This window comes from Alosa sapidissima, chromosome 19 (assembly GCF_018492685.1).
Source record: "Alosa sapidissima isolate fAloSap1 chromosome 19, fAloSap1.pri, whole genome shotgun sequence".
Classification (NCBI taxonomy): Eukaryota; Metazoa; Chordata; class Actinopteri; order Clupeiformes; family Clupeidae; genus Alosa; species Alosa sapidissima.
Window position 1 is genome coordinate 18,911,506 of NC_055975.1, and position 23,035 is coordinate 18,934,540.

General features: G+C 41.0%; 2 protein-coding genes across 3 annotated transcripts in view; both read left to right on the forward strand.

Moving 5' to 3' along the window:
• The first annotated feature begins 1,309 nt into the window (after nucleotides 1–1,309).
• LOC121693512 (NACHT, LRR and PYD domains-containing protein 1 homolog) lies at nucleotides 1,310–13,560 on the forward strand. The gene is given in 8 exon segments (XM_042072978.1): nucleotides 1,310–1,591; nucleotides 2,682–2,825; nucleotides 3,404–3,649; nucleotides 4,234–4,323; nucleotides 4,463–4,895; nucleotides 4,897–6,185; nucleotides 6,365–6,448; nucleotides 13,439–13,560. Coding segments are annotated over 5 exon segments (1,656 nt in total). The 5' UTR covers nucleotides 1,310–1,591; nucleotides 2,682–2,806; the 3' UTR covers nucleotides 5,765–6,185; nucleotides 6,365–6,448; nucleotides 13,439–13,560.
• Nucleotides 13,545–23,035, forward strand: part of LOC121693513 — a 29,273-nt gene continuing 19,782 nt past the window's right edge. Inside the window, exon 1 of one of the 2 annotated variants that reach the window (XM_042072980.1) lies at nucleotides 13,545–13,558. The gene's annotated coding sequence lies outside the window, so the exon portion shown is untranslated. Of the gene's footprint in view, nucleotides 13,559–20,658; nucleotides 20,701–23,035 lie in introns of those variants that run through there. The other variant, XM_042072979.1, reaches the window with a different exon arrangement.

Below are 23,035 nucleotides of genomic sequence, written 5' to 3' on the forward strand. Positions count from 1 at the left end.
CTAGAGGGGTCATCGCAAAATGTTTTGCATGTTGAGAGAATGTGCGCTCGTTTTACTACATTGTGTGCTCGTTTTACTAAATTGTGCTCTTGTTTAACTAAATTGTGCCCTCGTTTAACTATATTGTGCACTCGTTTTACTAAATCGTACGCTCGTTTTACTAAATAGCACAATTTGTGAACATGGTTATAGAACATTGTGTGCACGATCTACTTAAACGTGGCCACAATTTGTAAAACGTGCACTCAATATTGTCTTGACACATGTAAACATGAGCACTTAGTATATTCGAGTAGTATAGTATATTCGAGATCTCGATCTACTAAAACGCACCCACGAATAATTAAAACGTGGGCTCGAAGAAATTAAATTGTGTGCACAAAAACATAGTGTGGTGTCAAGGGGTATCCCCGGGAATGACGTCGGGAGGTGTGTCGCTTGTAGTGACGTAGAGGGAATCTCATTGATTGCAGTGCACCTGGTTATAGCCCCGTTAGGTAGGCTGTAGGTGGGAGCGCAGATGATTGTGTGTGTTTGTACAGGCCCCTTGCCAACATCGTCCAGCTGAATGTTTGGCGAAGTTTTGAGTGTTTGTTGAGGTCCAAGTGTATGCAGAGCTGTGGTGTTTATCGCGAACGGTGTGAGCTGGGCTACATAGCCTGAGAAGCTGAGCATCGTGAACGACACTGTTTATGTCTCACGTTTCATAGTCCGTATCAAAGCTTACCTCGTTGTGTGCATCATTGGTGTGCGCGTGGGTTATATGGTGAGGCCCATCGGGCGCTAGAGGGAACCTTATTGTATTGGGTGGGTATTAGGCGATACTACTAATACGCAGTAGCCTATTTGTACCAACAGTAGGTCTACGTGTTGTAATTGTTTGGGAGCTTGTTGCTGTGATGTGCTTCGATTGACTTCTAGACCTCACAGTTAAGTCAACAATCCAGGAGATAGTAGAAACCGGTCATTAGGCTACAACAGAGCCCGCCAGTAGCCTTTGTAGTAGAATTTCCCCATTATGGGTCTCCATAGCTGGCGGTTGACACCACAGTGCCCCTGCTACAAAGAGTAGAAGTCCGCTATAAAACACCACCTAAAGTCTTTAATTAGCTGCTTACGGTTATCATCACATTACCAGTATGAACTGTTACAGACAGCTGTAGGCCTAGTCCATGTCAAGGTAACACGAAGTTGCCACAGCACAGCGAGCGGTGAGAAAATGTCGGGAATTACTAAATGTGAGCACGAAATACATATTTCGAGAGCTCAATTTAGGCCTACAACGGGGTCACGTTGTATTAATTCGAGGGCTCAATTAAAGGAAAACGTGCTCACGTTTTATTAATTCGAGGGCTTAATTAAAGGAAAACGTGCTCACAAATTATCACGACCAGAAATAATATCACTTAAAGTGAGCTCTCCCGGGCTCCGTACAAAATACAGCCCAGAGTGTCAAAACAGTTGGGGCGGAGCATAAAAAGGGTGTGCTGTGCCCTGCAGAAACACATGCCCATACTCTTTTGTTCCCTGTTCAGCTTTTCAGACTCACTTCCCCATTTTATTGCAGTGCTCTATTTCAAGACGTTTCAAGGTACAGTACCCTACATGTTCTTGTTAAATATGCTGATGTTTCAGAATGATCACATGTTTGTATTTGTACCTTTTAAAGTTACATTTGCTCACACTTTGTTGCAAAGCTGTTAAGAGGTTTCTTTCAGCACTATGGTTTGAACAAACATGTATCAGGAAGTGCATAAAGGTTCATTAAATTTCAAAGTCTCAGAAATAAGCAGTATTACAGTTTTGCCACACCAAATATGGAATCTATATGTTGTTTTATGAATGATGTTTGTATTCATTCACTGCGTCATATAAATGGAAATCGCATTGACTTCAAGGGAGCGCTGCCTGGAAGGTACTACAGTAAGGTTATAGGGTTGGGTGCCTTGAAGTCAACGGTGGGGGCCCAAAAGACAATCAAGCCAAATTCCCAGGCAATTTAGCTTGAGTGACAGATTTATTTTATTTTTTTTAGTTAATTTGATTAATGAATATTATTTTACACTTTTTGTTCAGTCATCACTAGGAAATATAAGGCCTATTAGAAATCTGTCGTAAGACAGAGGCGGCACAACATTTGAGGGAGGTTGTGGCCTAGCAATTCTCACAGAACACTGTTCATAGCCTGGGTGAAACCAGATGAGCCTGTTTGCAAATTTGAATTTGCTCTGCAGGTCCATCTGGAGAGGAGCTCATTAACGCCGATATTCAAACTTGCCTAGATACTGCTTGCAGGTGTAACTTGGGTTGTAGTTCTTCCATGACGTTTTACCAGGTAGCAACATTCAGTTCGCAATACATCGTCAGCTGGCAATACCTTTTCTTCACCACCCATGGCAATCAAAAGAACAGCCATGCATGCCATTAACAGATTCAGTCTGCGTCATATAAAGGGAAACCGCATTCTATTTTCATAAATGCAGAGCTGTGAAAGCACAAGCAATTTCTTATACTGTTGTACACTGGTAAATCTGATTATGAAATTGCAGACATAAGAAATATGATGGCAATCACATTTGCACTCTAATCCTAGTTAATCTTTTCCCACTTACCCACTACAATTAATCGGCTCATTTGTGTTACACATCTAATCTGACTTACCTATTTTTATTTCTATTAAGCCTTTTCTATGGATCTTAAAACAATTTTTCAAATTGAAAATCTTCAGTCCCATTAGCAACAAATTCACTTCAAAACTTTGGGGAAAGACCATCACAGAAGAGAGAAAATTGAAGCTAAATAGCAAATGGCCTCAATCGGGCATGGTGAGTATGATTAGCAATGCACCACAGAATTTGTATTCTACTGGTTTCAAATTCTCAGTGACTTGGTAAAAGGCAGTCACAGAAGAGAGAGAATTGAAATTCAAAAGCAAATGGCCTCAAACAGGCATGGTGAGTATGATTAAGCAATTCAACACATAATTTCTATTCTGTTGGATTTGAAGTAATATAATACAGGTGTGAATTCTGAGGGTGAAACTGAGGGCCAAGTACGTAACACTGCATCTGATTTTTAAAAGCTTTGTTTTGCGCTAATGTCCAATACTTCATGACATTTTTTTGACATAAACTGTGTATATCCATGTGATAAAGAAATCCTATTCTTGTAAAACATCTTTAATGTTCTCGATATGCATTCATTTTTTGGGTTTGGATATAGTGTACCTGTGACTTACTGTAACGTGTTAACATGACTTAAAGTGTTAGCAACACTGACATCATGGGGTTAATACCTAAGCAGCCTTCATACTGATGGAAGTATTGCAATATCAAAGCAGTGACTAATATATATAGCTCCGCTTCAGTTTTTAAATGATTTCTTTGACAATTCATTTCTCCAGATGCTCAGTTTGTGGATGATCACAGCTCAGAGCTCATTCAGAGGGTCACCAATGTTATGGCCCTGGCTGATGAACTGCTCTCCAAGGGCATGCTACATAACGAAGCCTACAGTGAGATCATGGCACAAAGCACCAAACAGAGCAAGATGAGGCTAATTTTTGAAACTGTGGACAAAGTGGACCAAAAGAAGTATGTTCTATACACATTGCTGCAAAAGATTGAACCACATCTGATGAAAGAGCTGGGTATGTCAAATGTATGCAAAAGCATAAGAAAGTTTGATATAAAAATATAAAAAATATACTGCAGTGGAAAGATTGAATCTGATGGCTCAAGACTTGAGTATGATCTCAATATTGACTCATAATTCTTGATCAAATGTGATGCTGACGAACAAATGTTGGCACTATATTGACTACAGTATATTCACTACAAAATACCTTTTTTTATATATATATCTTTCTATCTTTCTTTATCTGTATGGAGCTGTACTGTAGGTGATATAGTATACATGAATATACTGTCTGGTTGTAAAAATGAAAAGAATGAGAAAGTGTGAAACTTTATGCCGTTTTTTCTGACCAATCTAATTTGGAGATTTTAACCAAACAGAGCCATTGCATACAAATGGAATTCAGATGCCAAGCTTGGTATGAGTTCATGAGTTTAACTCATTGTGTCAGTTCATTGTGTGTTCAGTTAGAATTTCAGTGTAGCAGACAAATTAAACTACTACATGTTTTGTAGTGAACCTGTTTTGTGATATTGCTTTGAAATCTGTATGTACTTTATCAGGTCATACAACTAGTTTCAGTTTCTCCCCTTTCAGAAAGCAACACTGGTACTCAAATGAAAAGGCTTTTGCCGTCCACTTCTGGTGCTTCTAGTGAGATCCAGGAAAAAAGAGGGAGATTCCCAGGTAAGTGTGAGTCAAACAGAGGTGATGATTCACAACATGAAAATGCATCTCTGATCAAATACACACCGTGTACTAAGTTGTAATATTTTTAAATTCTGACAATGTTCATAACATATTTTACATAATCTATTGTGTGCAGGTCAAACTATCAGCGAATACAAGGAGAGACTGTGCACAAAGTATGAAACATTTCAGGAATACAATTCCCTCCTTGGTCAACAAGTTCCACTGACTGCTCGCTATACAAAGCTGCTGATTGTTCAACGGCACCGTAAGAAGGAGGAGAAGGAGGAGGAGCTCCGGTCCAGGGGCCAGGAGCACAGTGAGGTCCTTAGCTCCAGGTGTGGTAAGGATGGCAGCAGCACCAGTGTTGAACAGCTGTTCCATCCTGACGATCGTGGACGTATTCCAAAAGCAGTCATTCTCCAGGGAGAATCTGGACATGGCAAATCCTTTACGGTTCAGAAGATTGTTCATGACTGGGCTTGCGGGAACCTCTTCCAGAGTCAATTTGAGCTTGTGCTTCACTTGAAGTGCAAAGAGCTTAATCTTTTGTCAGGGGAGAAGAATGTGATGCAGCTCTGAGTTTGTACCTTTGATTGAGGAAATGCTGTCAAAAACACCACAGAAGGTGCTCTTCATCATTGATGGCTTTGATGAACTTAAATTCTCACTGGACAACAACACAATGTCTCCTCCTGATGCCTTCACACCAGCTCCAGTTGAAGCCACCCTGAGTGCTTTGTTGAAGGGGCGCATCCTGCACAAATCCTTCCTTCTAGTCACCACCAGGTCCACAGCCTCAGACAAATTGAACAAGTTTTTCCGAAAAACTGACCAAGCTTTATACCCCACGCGTTTCACTGAGATTCTGGGCTTCTCAGAGGCAGCAGTTAAGGACTATTTCCAAAGGTTCTTTATACACCCACAGTTGTCAGATGAAATGTACAAGAATGTGAAGGCAGACATAATGCTCTCTACTGCCTGCTCCATCCCTGTTATATGTTGGATTGTCTGCACAACTTTCAGGGAGCAATATGAGGACAGCAAGGGGAATATGAAGGGGCTTGAAACCACCACCTCCATATTCTTGCAATTTGTGTCTCTTTTGCTGAACCACCACTGTCAGGGTTTAAATCAGCCAGCCATTACCCTGCTGAGGAGCCTTGCCAAGCTGGCAGAGAGGGGAATACTAAAGAAGCAAGTTCTGTTTGAGGAGAAGTGTGTTTTGGAGGTTGCAACTGCTCCTACAAGCGTTCCTTTTTTATGCAAGTTCCTCAGACAGAAGAAAATTGAAGTGGAGACCATGTTCAGCTTCATGCACCTCAGTTTCCAGGAGTTTTTCACTGCTCTCCACTACTTCATAACTGATAATAAAAGCTTGAAAATAGGCTTCCTCGTCACAGATACACTTATAATCCAGAGGTCGTTGAACGTTTAAACATTTACTGCAGTGGCTTTCTTTCTGTAATCCCTTTCCTATTTGGTCTATCTAATAGAGAGGTGACAACGCTCATTATGCAACATTACAACATTTCTGTCTCACCAAGCATTCGTGCTTCTCTGGAGGAATGGATGCAACATATGCTTTATCATACACAAGATAGTCATGAATATGGACCTCCCGACTATGATTTCTTACTGAACTATCTCTATGAGTTACATGATGAGCAGTTTGTGCAGAAGGCCATGAAATCTATGGGATTTATTGATTTATATGGTTATGTTAGTGACATAACCTGTTGGAGGCTTAGATATTGCATCCTCTGTTGTCATCATATCGACGGTTTTGATATATCTGTCAACACAATAGAAAAGCTCAAGATGCTTCAACCTGCACTGCCCCGCTGTGAGAAACTGCGGTTAGTTTCAAATAGTATCACTACTGGAGTCAAAGAAAGTCACTATTAACTTTGTAACTGTTAAATTACATATAACCATAGTATGTGTACAATATAAGACAATATCAAATAGTTTTAGTCAGTAATTTATGTAATTTATTCATTTTTGCCAATCTACTCTTTATGCTTTTTGTTTTAAGGTTGACACTGTGTAATCTGGAGGATGCTGATGTTGATAGTCTGATCTCAGCCCTGGAGAAGGCTAAGGTTGTCACTAAGCTAAGGTAAAACACCAGTGACAGTTGACGACATGCTCTAAAACATCTTTGAAAATGCTTTAATCCATAGATAAGCTAATAATTAATATTTTACCAAATGACACTTTTTACTGGAGTTATTGTAGCTACACTATTTTAAGCAAACAGGGCTTTGTCTGCCCCTTGTATATCTCAAGAATCAGAGGCATATAATAGTGGGTCATTCAGTGTCAAATCACCCAGTGGCTGACAGGTCACCCTCTCCAAAAAAATCTGAAAAACCTACGGCCCTTTGAAGCTTCAAGTCATTTTAAGCATTGTGGTGAACAATCCTTTTTGTTCAACTTCCAACACTATTAGCTCTTTTGGTATTTCACACTTATTAGTAAAAGTATGTGAATAGAAGTACATTTTCCTTCAGTTCAACAAAAAGGATTTTTCACCACAATGCTTAAAATGACTTGAAGCTTCAAAGGGCTGTAGGTTTGGAACCATTAGTGATACAAATATACTATTTAAGATTTATGCATAGGTTCGGTCTACAAACACCTGTGAATATTTTCAGATTTTTTCGGAAAGGGTGACCTGCCAAATTTTGCTGAAATTGGGTGATTTCACACGGAATGACCCTAGTAAAACATTTATTTCAATAGTATAGTTTAAAAATATATACTGCAATCAATACAGTCAATGGCATCAGACACACAATAGAGGGAGCTTGTTTCTCTAAATCAAATGGCTAGGTGGAATGCTACAATCTGGTGCCCCCTGGCTGTCCAACGAATAAGAGTAAAGTAAGGAGTAAGGCTATTGTACATAAACAAGCACAGCACACGTTTCATATGTGAACTCAGAGCAGTAACAAATAACTCAGTACCACACATACAGGCGTGAGCACAGCAAGTTGAAACCCACACTTCAAGAGATGCAAATTTAACTACATTAGTGCTATCAGTGATAGCCTTCAATACATTTGTTTACTTCAGTGTGGATGATGATACAACAACATTCACATTTAGTACAAAATGGTGACATTTGCCTATAATCACTGATTATTCAACAAGGCCCGGTCTACTTCTTAATAGAGCTCTGCTCTGCCTCCGTCCCTGGAGAGCCAGAGATTTTGTAAAGACAAAATATGTATCTCACTGAAAAAATGTGGACATCATGTCTAATGCATGTCCACTTCAGCATTTTCCACACACAACACGAAACCTGCTGGGTGAGCAGAAAAAATCAAACAAAGCAGGCAAAAGCCTGATTCTGATGGATTTCTGATTAGATATAGAATCGTAGATTCCCCCCCCCCCCCCCCCCCCCCCCCCACACACACACACACACACACACACATTTTTTTTATGACAGGTAAATAACAACAAAATGTTTTTATGACAGGTAAATAACAATAAAAAACATGGGCATTACAGACAAAGCGCACTTCTGGTAAAAAAAATCCTACCTCACCAGGCATTCATTTAATGTGTCATGGCTAGGACAAAATGTCCGCATCTCACTGCCTTGCCTCAAAGTATGTAACCATTTTTTTACAGTTCATGTAGGAGGTAGGGCTGCACAATTATCGGAATCATACCGCGTCCCATGGCCAAAACTGGTATTGTGACACCTGTCGGGCTGTGGCTAGTAATTTAGCATGCTAATTCAGGTTGATATCTCTGCAGCACTATACCTTGTCATTTTTTTAATGACATCATCACTCTTATTTCTTCTCATTCTTTTGATGCGTGTAGCTCATTTTTTGGATATTTTTACATCAATTCTTACACATGGCACCTTTAACATGTCTTAACGTAATGGCGTGATTGCGCTTTGTTTCTGCGTTTGGAGAGGCATCCGACTGTACAGTAGGTGAACACTTCCTTTGATTCTTGGAGTTCTCGCTATCATTTAGGTCTGCCCTGCACTCAATAGCCTACAGTTTGGAGTTTACTTACTTTGCATTTGTAAAATCGAATTTGAGTTTTCAATGGCTCGTTCTCCTTAAGCTAAGCATACATGAACCGATGCATCTTGTTATTTAAAACTCCACTCTGCTGGGTGGCTCGCATGCCAGCAGCACTCTTGAGCTAGCTGGCATCCGTTACACTAGGCTATATAGGCCTAGTTCGTTTTTAATAGCAAACAGAAATGTCAAGATGGCAACAGGTCATTACATTCTTTAATTGACAAAATATGATTGTACAAAATATTCAATCAATGTGGCGCAAATGAGTCTAGAGGCGGTGGATTAATTTATCAAAAGTGAGCAGCAACCAGACTATGGGCTAAGCCCCGAATGTCTATTGCGTTTCAAGACAGCCGTGCTGGATTGGATTTCATAAGGACGAATTGTTAAATCGTTACAATGTAATTATATCTTTATTTAGCATGTTTGTTTTCTCCATATGTGTTCCCCAAGTGGTAGGCCAGGTCTCAGCTGCTACAATTATTTTATTTTTTTTGTCTGCCCCCCCCTGGCTCAAATGTCAAACTCCGCCTATGATCGTACAGTTAATTTTGTCACATTTCTGACTTTTATATTAATCCAATCCTCCTTGACTATGCCACTTCTGGTTGGTGGGTGTGTGTAGTGTGTGAGGGGCACAGAAATTCTGATTGGTGAGCTTCAGTCTGTCGGCAGCAGTCAACTGACCGGTATCTTTTGTGACCTTTTCAAAAAAGAGCAACCCCAACTGTGACAATGACTATCGACCTGTGGCTTTAACATCCCTGGTTATGAAAGGCTTTGAGAGGCTTACTTTCCCAGCTTCAGAGGGTGGTCAGTATGCAGTATTGACCCTCTACAGTTTGCATATAAACAGCACAGGGTTGAGGATGATGCCATACTAACTCTGCTGCATGGAGCCTATACCCAGTTATATGTCAGAATGGTGTTTGTGGACTTCTCAAGTGCCTTTAACACTGTGCAACCCCACCTGATGGGTCGGAAACTACTCCAGATGGATGTCAAGCCACACCTGATCCTCTGGGTCCTCTCATTCCTGACAGGAATGACAGGAATCCATCAAGGTTCAAAATCCCTGTGCACAGCCCTTCTTCCTCCAGGTGCTGATGGTGTGCAGTATAACTATTGAAAAGTCAAAAAGTATACATCGCACACTGGAGGGTGTATTTTGCTGACTTTATTTGGCGTGAACAACTCGTTTCACAATTTGCTTCATCAGGTTCACGTTCACAGTCAATCTGACACCCGCAAGTGGAATAGGTGGTAACATCATCACCACACCAGACCCAGTGAGAGTACTCCACACACCAGAGAATACAATATATATCATCTAATCAATATCCTGCATATTTTAGCTTGCATATACATATACACAATCTATGTAATTTAATGTAATGTATGTAGCATGCAATGTATACTAGTTTTTGACTTTTCAATAGCAAAGGCATTTTCATTCCAGTGTATAATTAGAAGTGGATGCTATTCGTAGATTTCGTACCCTGATATAGCAATGTGTGCTATTTACACTCTGGTGTAAGTACTGATGGGCAAAGACTATTTTCACCCTGGTACAAATAATGTATGCTATTTGCACCACTAAATAATTAGAAGTGGATGCTATTCAGACCCTGGTGTACTGTATATAATGTGCTATTTACACCCTGGTGCGTGAACTAGCTAATTGTTGCAATCAAAACATCCGTTTGAGAACGGCTTTCTTCTTCAAATTATGCGCCTTCTCTGCAGAGATGTTGGTACTAGGGATGTGACGCTCGAAGCTGACGTTTCGAAACAGTGTCGAGCTTCCGAAACGCAAGTGTTTCGAACATAGACATAATATACATAGACGCCGCATCGACCGCTGCTCCCTACTAGCGCTGACGAGATTTGGAGCCGCCATCTTGGACCGGTCATCCACTCCACTCAGTGTAATCTGTTTGGCCGGTGCAATGAGCTGTCAGCGCACTTAATTAATCATATCTCACTGAATACCGAACAGATTTTCACGCGGTTTTTTTTGCTGCAAAGGTCATACATGTAGCTATGATACAGGCCACATTGTTCGAAAATACAAAATACAACCAATAGTACGGTAATGTTAAATCTTACTTGTGAAAAGTAAATCCCCCCGAGTATGGTCCGCCGATTTGAGCAGGAACATGCTGCACAGTGCTGTCATCTTGTGTTTTCTGCTGCAACGCAATGAGGAGTATGACAGGTCCAAGATGGCGGCCGCATTTCTTGTTTCCAGCAGCCAATGCGGCGTCTATGTATATTATGTCTATGGTTTCGAACAGTGTTTCGAAGTGTGGTTCAAAACGCCCATGTCACGTGACCATGGCTTAGTGAGGCTTCGTGGTGTTTCAATTTGGTTTGGACAGGTGGCACACTTGCCGCGCGAGCCAATTACCCGAGTAAACATCTGTTTGATCTAAATTACAAAGTCCCAGAATGCTTAAAAGTCATTCAAACACATCCTATCTTTGTGGTTTTTTTGTGAGGATTTTAAGAGATATAGCGACATAGAGATATAGCGATTTATAGTGCATTCTTGTGATTGATAGGTTAGTGATATAGATTAATTGACAGGCTAGAGACAGACAGTAAGCGATAGTTTAGATAGATATAGTCTAGTGACGTTAATATTTAGATAGTAGCAGAAGTAAAAAAAATATATGACTGATGCCTTTATTTCAAGAACAGCTGACCCTTTGAAATACTGGCAGGAGAGGAGAGTGGTTTATCCAAACCTAACTGTGATGGCAAAAAAATATTTGTGCATGCCAGCAACAAGTGTGCCTTGTGAAAGAATTTTTTCCAAGGCTGGGGAGGTTTATTCAAAAACAAGAAACAGGTTAAATGCCAAGACTGCAGAACAACTGTTATTCCTAAATAAAAATGTATGTTGACATACTGTACAAAAAATGTGTATTTTTCCCATGTTGTACCTGATTAGTCTAACCTGCTTCACATGTATCCTTTATTTCCCTACAACATGTTCCCAAAAAAAACCCTGGGCCATAAGCATAGCCTACATTTTAAAACCATTGTAGCATTTTCCTCTCCAGCATATTCCAAAGGATAATGTACTATGAAACTGAACAAAACATCTAACTGGCAGATATAAAAAAATGTTGTAGTTACTGAACGCATATACTAGTCTGAAATTTCTAAGCACCAGCAGGGAGTCGAACACCGGCCGCATGCAAGTGTGTTAACCACTGAACCACGTGGCTGTGGACGAAATCTTGCGTTCCATGTTGGCTATTTATATTCTTCGTCTGAAGCAGTTGTGCTTCACGGTCAAAATGTGATGTTAGCAAAACTGGCCACTAGATGTCACCATGGAGTTACGTGTGTCGGATTGTTTCGAAACCTCGACACATTCTGGCGCAATTGCTTCGAACGTTTCGTTGTTTCACAAAGCCTCGTTCTGCCCATCCCTAGTTGGTACACATGCAAGCACTTAGGTTACACTTCTTCAACTTACAGTATGTGAGATTGAGGCTTGCCCACCCCTCTCTCATATCAGGATGACCGCAAGAAAAACGACTAGGCAACTCAAGACTAAAGTGAAGCGGGTGCGAGTTTTATTTACAGTACAGTAGCATTGATTAACAAAAGAGAAAACAAAAACTGAGAATAAACGGAAAACAAAACCGGCCTCAATCAGGCAACACAAATATAACTACAACAAAAGGCTGTTTAGAGAACGATCACGATCACACTTTTTCTTGCACTTACTTCACTGCACAGCTTCACAGCAAGCGTGCTTTCCCCTTGCTCTCTCTCCCCCCAAATGAAAACCCCTGCCCTTTTGAAGGGCTCACAATCTACCCGAGAGCAGTGATTGGACAGACAATAAACCAATCCGAAAATGGCATTACAAAAACCTTTAAAAACACACATTTGGAGGTACATACAAATTATCACAATATCCCCAGAAAATAGCTTTTTAAAAAGTAGAAAACATACATCCCATATTTACTCAGTATACTGTATGCATGAAATAAAGCTACAAAACAATTACTCACATATTACGTCACCATGACAACCAAAGTTTGCGCCACTGAACCGGACAGTGGTTAAGAACATTGGTTCCGCAAGGGCTCCGGTTTCCCCACGGACCATTCTGATGGAACACCCATTGGCAGCGGTGAGTGAGAAATGTTTGTTTGTAGTGCAGTGAACTATTGTGTTGCGAGTGGAATATGGGACGAGACAACTGGTACCTGCGTTGCTCGGTGGAAGTACATGTTTTAACTGAGAAATGTGTGCGTTTGTGACGTGTGCATTTTCGTGATAGCCGCGCTAAAAGGAAAAAGTTTGAATAAGGTGTGTAGGAGATGCTAACAGGTGTCTGGGTCTATGTGTGTGTGCGGGAGTGTGCTGGCGTGTCAATGGGAGTGTCTGTGCGTGTCGGGAGGTGTGTGTGAGTGTAGAAAGGATGTGTCGCTGGCGTTTTGGTGAAAAATGTCACTACCACACATCTTCATTTTTCACACAGTATCTTTGGTAAAATGCTTTACACAGGAATCAAACCCCGGACTCTCACGTATTGAACCCTTACACTAACCACTTAACTATCTAGTCATAATCACAAGATTGCTGTTAACTAACAAACTGACCGTTGTATGTATTCACAGAAAAAAGATTATGAAAATAAAACACAACTTTCCCACCAGAAAATGCATCAGAACAGATATTAGTGCGGAAACCTTTCAAAATTCTTCCTTTTCTTCTGACGGAAAAACGAATGTCCGCCATGTTTTTTGTGCGTGCACAACACATTTGTTGTCACGCATCATACAGGGTGCAAATAGTCACACCGTAAAATAATTGGATTGGAGCAGGAATCACTTAGTATTTACAACAGAAGGACTACATTAAACGGAACTTAAATAGCCTTGGACAACACTCACTCACTACAAAGCCAATACTGTCTCTTTCCTTCAGGGCAGAGGTAGGGAAAGCCATGTCAAGCTTTGTGCCTGCATCCATCAGACTTATGAATGTTTGAACATCTTTTTTTTCTGCATATTTTATTTTATAAGTCGCTCTGGAGTAGAGGTCTGCACTCCCCCGGAAGACCAGACGCAAAAGAGTACGGCGCGGGACAACTTTTGAAGTTTTCTTCAAAATTTCTCTTTGTGGGAGTGGGCGGGATGAGAGAGGTGCGTTCGCAGGTGCGTTTTAATTACGAAACTAGACACTCTAACACACCTTATATGTGATTTTGGGAACTCTGTGATGAATGGAAATAAAATATATGACGATCGAAAACTCATGAAAACGCACAATCTGGACATTTTATCATAACTCGGTTGCCGCTTTGGGTCGAATCAGTTACTCATGCACGTCAGCTCAAAACCAGGCCATTTTCGTGGGTCTATCACTAGGTGGCAGTCTCGCCAGGTCTCGCTGATCACTTCCCGGAAAGTTTACAGGCAACACTTCATATTTCATGAAAGACGTTATATCTCCATTTATAGAAAAAAACAGCGATTTTGATAAAAACTAGCCACTGTTTAGCTTGGGATTTCTCAGGAACAGAGGAATACACTGAGGAATACACTGAGAGCTTAAAGTCTCACATTTTAAACGAGCCATTGTATGTGTTCATAGCTATAACACAGAATATGCTATGGCTGTACAAAAATCATCAACAATGGTCTAGATTGCTGGCACTCTAGGACAAAGCTTCCGAAAACAGCTTGGCATTCAATGAGTTAAAGTAGTAGGCCCTATTCATAACTATAGTTCAGCTGGATGTTCTGTTAAGCAGCATTAAAAAAAACGGGGTTTAAGGATAACTGACAAATAGCAGGCCTATAACCTATATTTGTTCCTGCTGCTCATTGTCAAAACTCGAAATCGAAAGCATGACAGAGGAAGAGGGCACCAGACTAGGCCTATTTTAGTTGTTAGCCTACTGTACATTCAGAACCAAGAACCAGACATCTGGAGTCTTTCTCAGGTGTGTGTGCTCCTTTCGTGAGACAGAAAGAAAAGCTGAATAGGCTATCCCTCCTGCATGCGGGCTTTAGCGGGTGGGAGCAGGACATCATGTTACAGATGAGGGCAGAAGTGGGACTAAAAACGACACATTAATGCGGAAGCGGGAGAAAATATTGCGGGAGCGGGCGGGCGCATGACTGAAAAATCAGTCCCGCGCAGACCTCTACTCTGGAGTATAAGTCGCATCAGTCAAACAATGCCGCATGAAGAGGAAAAAAAACATAGAAGTCGTACCGGACTATAAGTCACATTTATTTAGAAATATATTTCACAAAATCCAAGGCCAAGAACAGACAGACTATATAACTGGACACATAGAGGCCAAAAAGATTGAGAATTCTACCAGGAATCTTAATGAAGACGAAGGAGTGAATGGCAGCAAGCTGCAGCGAACTGGGCGATATGGAAAGCAACCAAGGGCCCAACAGTAACATTCTGCAGCCAACCTTACAGTGTATCTCTGGTAACATTGTTGCAATGCCTCGTCATATCTGCCTCGTTTTAACAGTTAGGACAATGCTGAAGACGGTCATCATTCTCAAATTAACCTATGTCTGAGTTTTGTTTTCATGTATGTCTGGATAACGGGTGAGGAATGTTTAGGAGACAGACTATCGTAAATCCTCAAATTATGGCCAGGGTCTTTTATTTACTTAGGCTGCACAAATGTGGCAGGACCAAGTCCCTAATACCAGAGTCTGGATACTACTTAGCTCCCCCGAGCACTCTACCTAGTCTCCCACCACAGGTCACTCAAATGAATGAATGAGGGCAAGAGATGCAAAGTTCCTCGAAATACATTAATTTTATTAAATGCTCATGACCAGGTAAAACAAACATTTAGTTAAAAGAACTCACGTAATCAGTACAACAGCGAATGGGCCCGGAGGCGAAAGTGCAGCAGTGCAATATGGACACTCAAAAGTTGGTTCTTCACAGCACGGCAAACCATACAAGGGCCATGACCCGGCATACACACCACAAATTAAATACAAATTAAATACAAAACCAATTCACCAAATAAGGGGCACAACCAAAGGAAACAACTTCAACAGAAAACAAAAGGCCCACATGTAATTCTGTACTACTGCCCCAGATGGAATTTGCCCAAGCCAATACTGATTACATATTCCCCAAATTAATAAAAAGAAAGAAACAGGGAAACAAAACCCACAATAACCCCAACTTACAGAAACGATAAATGACAATACAAGACAAACCAACAGACAAACAGACGGACACGTAGATTATGCTACACACACACACGCTACACAGTCAAACACAAACCCACGCACTCTATCTTCAATTAACTTTTAACCACGCACACACGCAAACTCCCCCAGTCAACAGACACACTGCAAACAGCAAGCACACCGATCGCCCAGCAGTAGGAAAGCAGTGATAGTAGTATGAGCAGCGAGCAATAGCAGCAGGTACGGTGGAGATGTGCGGCCGAGACCAATTATCCCAGCCCTCCAGCACGCAGCAAGAAAGACCATACAGCCTGAAGTTCCGACCGGCACCGAGCAGAGCGGCGGATAGACAGCCAAGCAGCAGAGCAGCAAAGCAGCAACCGACAGACTACCTGCTGTGGCGATGCGTTGAGCCCACAACCCGGAAGTACTATGAAGTACTACGATCCTCCACTGAGACACCCTTTACTACAGGAGGAAACGAGGAAATAAGGAGGAAACACAGTGAAACGATCACCAAGCCAAGTTTCCACTCTTGCCGTTCTTTACGAACTCTTTTCCCAAAATATGGCCAAACAACGCGTCTGCCACAAACGTGAGCTGCCGTCTAACTCCAAACCCACAACACCGCTGCTTATAAATGGCATGCATGTTCGTCAATGGTGAACACCTGATGGATCAATTGGTGTCACACCCCCAATCGTGTCGCCATTTGAGCTCACCCTATCACACAAAGCCCAGGCCTTTATTTGGGGCCGGCCTGTATTTGTTTGGGGCCTTTATTGCGTTGTATTTAAGACATGCATTTTGTTTGGAGCGTCATACCGGTAGGCTATCAAAATCAGAAGAGGTTTGGTTTGAGAATTAATTTACGTTTGGACTGTTTGATTATATTGCTAAATGGTAGGACTGATGGGCACTGAAATCTGGGGGGTATTTGATGGTTCACTCACTGTTAAGTTGCATGTAGTTGAAAGAGTGTCGGGATTTCCACCCGCGGTTTATTGCGAGACAAGGCATCCGCTTTCATTCATTGAACGTGTGCTGTGCTGTAATGGAAACCTTATTGCGTAGGCAACTATTTTTTAGTTATTTTTTTTAATTATGCATGATTTACTTTTTTATTAAATTCGTAGGCTGGAATGTCTCGCGGCAACAATTGTGTTTAAATGTAGGCTACTGCTTCAGCCTCTGGTAAGTGACTGGTAGCTTGAGAGCATGTGTTGGAGACCCAGTGTAGGACAATGACTCATTGGCAACTGTATTAAACCAAACAACAATAAAAATATTAAGAAGAGCCCTTTTATTTCATTGAGTTAAATCGAAACAATGTAGGCAATTATTACCCCGTCTTGTAGGCTATTTGTACCCTGGAAATCCAGAGTTTTCGCGAGAGCACAATGGAATTGTCTCTGCGAGACACTCTGGCAAAGAGCAATGATGCATGTTACTTTTACCCCAACATTCCGGGAAACCAACTAAACTGATGAAGACAGCGCTGCAACGTTGGAGGACAGTACATATTGGTCGTAGTGTTATCCGATTGCGTCGAAGTCCGAAATAATTCAGAGTAAACATGGTCTAGTGTTATCCAATTGCGTGCAGTGAGATTTTTAAATGCATGCTTGTTGCCGCCCCTCGAGCTGGGCCATTATATTGTTCTTTATATTAATCTTTCTAGATTATCAGGGTCTGGATTTTCCAGGCTAGGCTATTTGGGGGCCGGCCTTCAATAGAATCCCGGCCATAAATTTGAGGATTTAGGCACGTGTGTTTTTTTTTTTTTTTTTTTTTTTAGTATATTTTTTTGGCCTTTTATGCCTTTTAATGATAGTGACAGTAGAGAGCGACAGGAAGCGAATGGGAGAGAGAGCAGGGGTGGGATCCGGAAAGGACCACGGGGCGGGAATTGAACCCGGGTCGCCGGCGTACGGTGCAGGTGCCCCAGCCAGTTGCGCCACAGCTGGGGCCAGGCACGTGTGTTTTAGGCATAGTGCAAGCCCTTATCTCTGTCTGTGTGCGCAGAACTTGTGAATTTACATAACAATATTTAATAAATTTTCCCAGTGGAGACACCCCCGAACCCCCTTCTAACTTTTGGGCTTAAGTACGAAAAAATGTCTGACCTGTAGCAAGTTCACCAAGCTCCCGATCTCAGCCTCTTGTGGCTGTAGACTGTAATGTTTCATGTAGGGTTCATGTCTATTCATACTGACTAACATTAGAAAACATTATATATTTTCATATATAAATCGCACCTGACTATAAGTCGCACCAGCCAAATTATGAAAAAAAGTGTGACTTATAGTCCGGAAAATACGGTAAATTAAATGTAAAGTAAAACTCCATTTTTACTCCAAGATAAGTCCATATACTATACTCCAAGTATAAAAAGAACAATGTAAGCCAAATAACAAACATACACTAGGTAAAACAATTCATCAGATAAAGAAAATAACAAACCACAAAGAAAGGAGAAAAAGAGAGGCCAGAGAGAGCAAGGCCTCCTCCAGAAGAGTGAATAGGCAGAGCAGAGCCTAACCAGTCAAATACAAGAAGTCAGGGGCGGTTCTAGGGGCGGGGCCACAATCATCATCATGTACCGTCAGTCATCATCAATAAGTGTCAAACTTGTAATGCACCTGATGAAGCTTGAAAGCTAAAGCACACAGTGAACTGTAAAAGAAAGAATACATTTGGCTAACCAGTAGGGATGGGCAGAACGAGGCTTTGTGAAACAACGAAACGTTCGAAGCAATTGTGCCAGAATGTGTCGAGGTTTCGAAACAATCCGACACACGTAACTCCATGGTGACATCTAGTGGCCAGTTTTGCTAACATCACATTTTGACCGTGAAGCACAACTGCTTCAGACGAAGAATATAAATAGCCAACATGGAACGCAAGATTTCGTCCACAGCCACGTGGTTCAGTGGTTAACACACTTGCATTCGGCCAGAGCGGCCGGTGTTCGACTCCCTGCTGGTGCTTAGAAATTTCAGACTAGTATATGCGTTCAGTAACTACAACATTTTTATATCTGCCAGTTAGATGTTTTGTTCAGTTTCATAGTACATTATCCTTTGGAATATGCTGGAGAGGAAAATGCTACAATGGTTTTAAAATGTAGGCTATGCTTATGGCCCAGGGTTTTTTTTGGGAACATGTTGTAGGGAAATAAAGGATACATGTGAAGCAGGTTAGACTAATCAGGTACAACGTGGGAAAAATAAACAACACATTTTTTGTACAGTATGTCAACATACATTTTTATTTAGGAATAACAGTTGTTCTGCAGTCTTGGCATTTAATCTGTTTCTTGTTTTTGAATAAACCTCCCCAGCCTTGGAAAAAATTCTTTCACAAGGCACACTTGTTGCTGGCATGCACAAATATTTTTTTGCCATCACAGTTAGATTTGGATAAACCACTCTCCTCTCCTGCCAGTATTTCAAAGGGTCAGCTGTTCTTGAAATAAAGGCATCAGTCATATTTTTTTTTTACTTCTGCTACTATCTAAATATTAACGTCACTAGACTATATCTATCTAAACTATCGCTTACTGTCTGTCTCTAGCCTGTCAATTAATCTATATCACTAACCTATCAATCACAAGAATGCACTATAAATCGCTATATCTCTATGTCGCTATATCTCTTAAAATCTCCTCACAAAAAAACCACAAAGATAGGATGTGTTTGAATGACTTTTAAGCATTCTGGGACTTTGTAATTTAGATCAAACAGGTGTTTACTCGGGTAATTGGCTCGCGCGGCAAGTGTGCCACCTGTCCAAACCAAATTGAAACACCACGAAGCCTCACTAAGCCATGGTCACGTGACATGGGCGTTTTGAACCACACTTCGAAACACTGTTCGAAACACTTGCGTTTCGGAAGCTCGACACTGTTTCGAAACGTCAGCTTCGAGCGTCACATCCCTACTAACCAGAAATGTCTCTGCTAATGTGAAGAAACGATACATTTGGCTCACGGAAGTATTAGCTAATGTGAAGAATCGATACATTTGGCTAACGAAAGTATCAGCTAGAATTCTAACGTGAAGAACCGATGGCAGCGTTTCATCCTCCACAGAAGTTTCTTGGTGAGTCAGAAACAACTCTCTATGTTGGTTATCATCATTATGTGAAAGGGACGTTTATTTGTTGCTGTCACAATATGTTAAGTTTGTCAATTAAATTACGAAGCAGCAGCAAGCTTGCGGTGAACTGTTAACATTAACGTTAGGTTACTTGAGTTGATGTTTGATTGTTTGTTAGCATGCTGATAGATTTTATGCATGGAAAGGTAATGTATGAAGTGTTTGAAATGGTGTTATATGAAATGCAGAGAAATGGACATCCTGTTTGTTTGGGGTCCGAAATTAATAATATTACATGCGCTAGTGCGCCTTACCAAATGTAAATAACGTTCGATTTTTTTTGCTTGAGGAAAAAGTTTGGCAGCTGCTAACATGAACATGAGAATACATGCCTAATAGCTAACGCTACGTTTTTGTAGTTAATGTGAGCTATTATTGCAAAGTTATTAACCACTATTCTGAGTTTATTTGATTCATGGGCTTCGCATGAATTCTGTCTCAAAGTGTTAGGACAAGGAGTGTTTCATTGAGATAAATTGGTTACATTTTCTACTCTATTCACTCAAGCTTTATATGATTTTAAAAAATAATAACTGGTTTTACAGTTGCCAGACGACATGCTGAATACAAGCATGGATTTTGTTAAACACGCATTTGTGTTTCACCTACAGACTGGGATGGCGCAGGAGCTGGTGACTTCAACCCACAGTCTTCAGAACCACCAGTCACCAAGCATATCTGCTCCTAATGGTATGATGCTATTTCCTATTGCCACTACAGTGAGCATATTTTGTCATTCATTTTAGAAACGCAGGTTGACAGTGGGTTATGAAAGTACTAAATGAAATTAAGTTACTCAAACATGTTTCATTTTCTTCTCTCCAGACATTTCCCATTCTAGAGCAGATGGTTCTGTGCAACCTCTCTTAAACTGGTATTCCGCAAGATGCAGCACGGAAATAGGAAGAGGCCACTCAATGACTTCTGATACAAAGACTTCAAATGGTAGGAATATTCCATCTTTAGTGTTTTGCTACCCCTTCCGTAATTTTCGCTTTCAAATGACCCATCAGTCAGTCTTCAAATCAGAATCAGGCTTTTCTAACTGGAAGCAAGACGGTGGCTTCAAAGACCATTCTAAATAAGAAGACCATTGTAAAAATAGCCGATGAAAAAATTGTGTAAATATGATGTAGTTGTTGCTCACATGCTGTGTGTGTGTGTGTGTGTGTGTGTGTGTGTTTGTTTTAATGTACGCAAACTGGCACTGAAAGTGGTTTCTCTTATCAACAAAAGGGGAAACAGTTAAAGTAAAACTTGTTTAATTGAACGAAAAATGTGTGCATGATGATGTATGATTTCTGTTTAAAATATCAATGTATTTCCACTGAAGTGTCTATTATATTTTAGCTTTATATTGTGTTTTCAATGCACATTATAAATAAATGGGAAAATTGTTAAGAATTGTATTGGCTTTTTGTTTTTTTAGCATTCAAGTATTTGAACAAGGTAAGACTGGTGAAATGTATGCACCTTACTGCTGTGGTGTAGTCTTGTTAGCTGTAGTGGGTATACTGTGATCAACCCCAAATATTAATACCTATCCGTGTCTGTTTTAAGTGGGTATACTGAGATGGTGATGCTTTTTAAGTGGGTATACCAGAGATTTTCTAATGAGAAGACACAGCACTCAAAAAATCCTCCATAGAAATGCATGGGGCTAGTTTGTAACGCCGTTGTCTACACATATCCCACCCCTTCCTCGGCAAAACGTCAACATGTGAATACATTGAGCCAATCATGTGGTGTGATGTGAATACATTGAGCCAATCAAATGGTGTGTTGTGAAGACATCGTGCCAATCATGTGTTGTGAACTCGCCGCTGGAGCAAGATTGGTGTCGTGAAGCCTTGCGCACGCACATTTCTGCCGAATAGGATGCCCGATGAGTGCCCAAAAAGCGTTGCAATATGGCCGTCGAGTGGAGGGACTTGCCTAAAAGGACTTTGGGTATACTGCGTATAGTCCTGCATATCACGTAGACAACGTGCCTCTGCCTACTGAACAAGGGATTTTCTGTGTATGGATGTTGACCGGTTCTTGGCCCCTCAGTGTATGATGTGGCCCCTTTATGGCCCCTGTCTCAGAAAAATCCTAGAACCGCCACTGCAAGAAGCAGAATAGAAGAGAAGACAAAGGTAAAGAAGAGAAAAAAGTGTGAGAAGAATCTGTGTTATTCCCCTTAAATCTAAATCAACTTAATATTATCATGTAGACGGCACAGCATTCATCTGAAATGACCAGACATCTCTGTGAGAGCAGGGTGTGTGGGCACATCTCATCAGAGAAGGCCTCAAATATCCCAGGTTACAGAAACATCATATGCATTAATTTTACTGTTCTACACGAACTGACAATACTGTATTTCTCGAATGGAGACTTTAAAATGATATCAGACATGAGCATATTTTAATTTCTCCTTACAAATAGCCTATAGTTAGAGTTCCTGTATTTTCCTGTGGTCCAGGAGAGGTCCCTGCCTGAGTTAGGCCCTTAGCAGGGTGCTCAGCAGAGACTTTCTAGTTCACTGCATGTATTAACGGGGGTGCTGCTGTTACAAAAACTTCTGTCAATATGAGACCTTTCCACTGGTTTAGGTAGGCCTATGCTAATTGCTGACTTTACAAATTTCTCCATTGGCAACTGGAGTATAAGTCATAAAATCGTAACCGTCCAGCTATGACATGACTAAGCGATTGTATATGCTCATATACACGCCAAAAGTTAATTGGACATCTATCTTGTTGTGAGAAAAATGTGTTTTGATTACAATTTCACATTAAAGCACTACAGTACCCAAAATCCTAATGTGTAAAAACTAGAGTTGGATGTCTCGAGACCGATCTTGGTCTCGAGACCACTTTTACGTGGTCTCGGTCTTGTCACAGTCTCGACCGTCTTTGGTCTTGGTCTTGTCTTGGTCTCGGATCCCTCGGTCTTGTCTTGGTCTCATTGTCTTGGTCTTGCGGTCTCAGGTCGCGTAGTGGTCGGGAGATTTGCAACAAATAATGTCCATGATACAAAACATAACATTCGATAATGCAACATTAAATTATTTCGCCTTTCACGCCCTTCAAATGCAACCTTTCAAATGCAACCAATCAATGACATACATGTATTTTGCTGTGATTAAGAAACTGGCGCTCATCCAATCAAAAGACACAAGTGTAGCCAACGCGAAACGTTAGGTTTACGTCGTAGCTGTCAGTCTCAGTCAGACCTAGTAATAATAATGTCAGCGAATTCCGCCATCATTAAATTTGCATTCACGGAACATAAA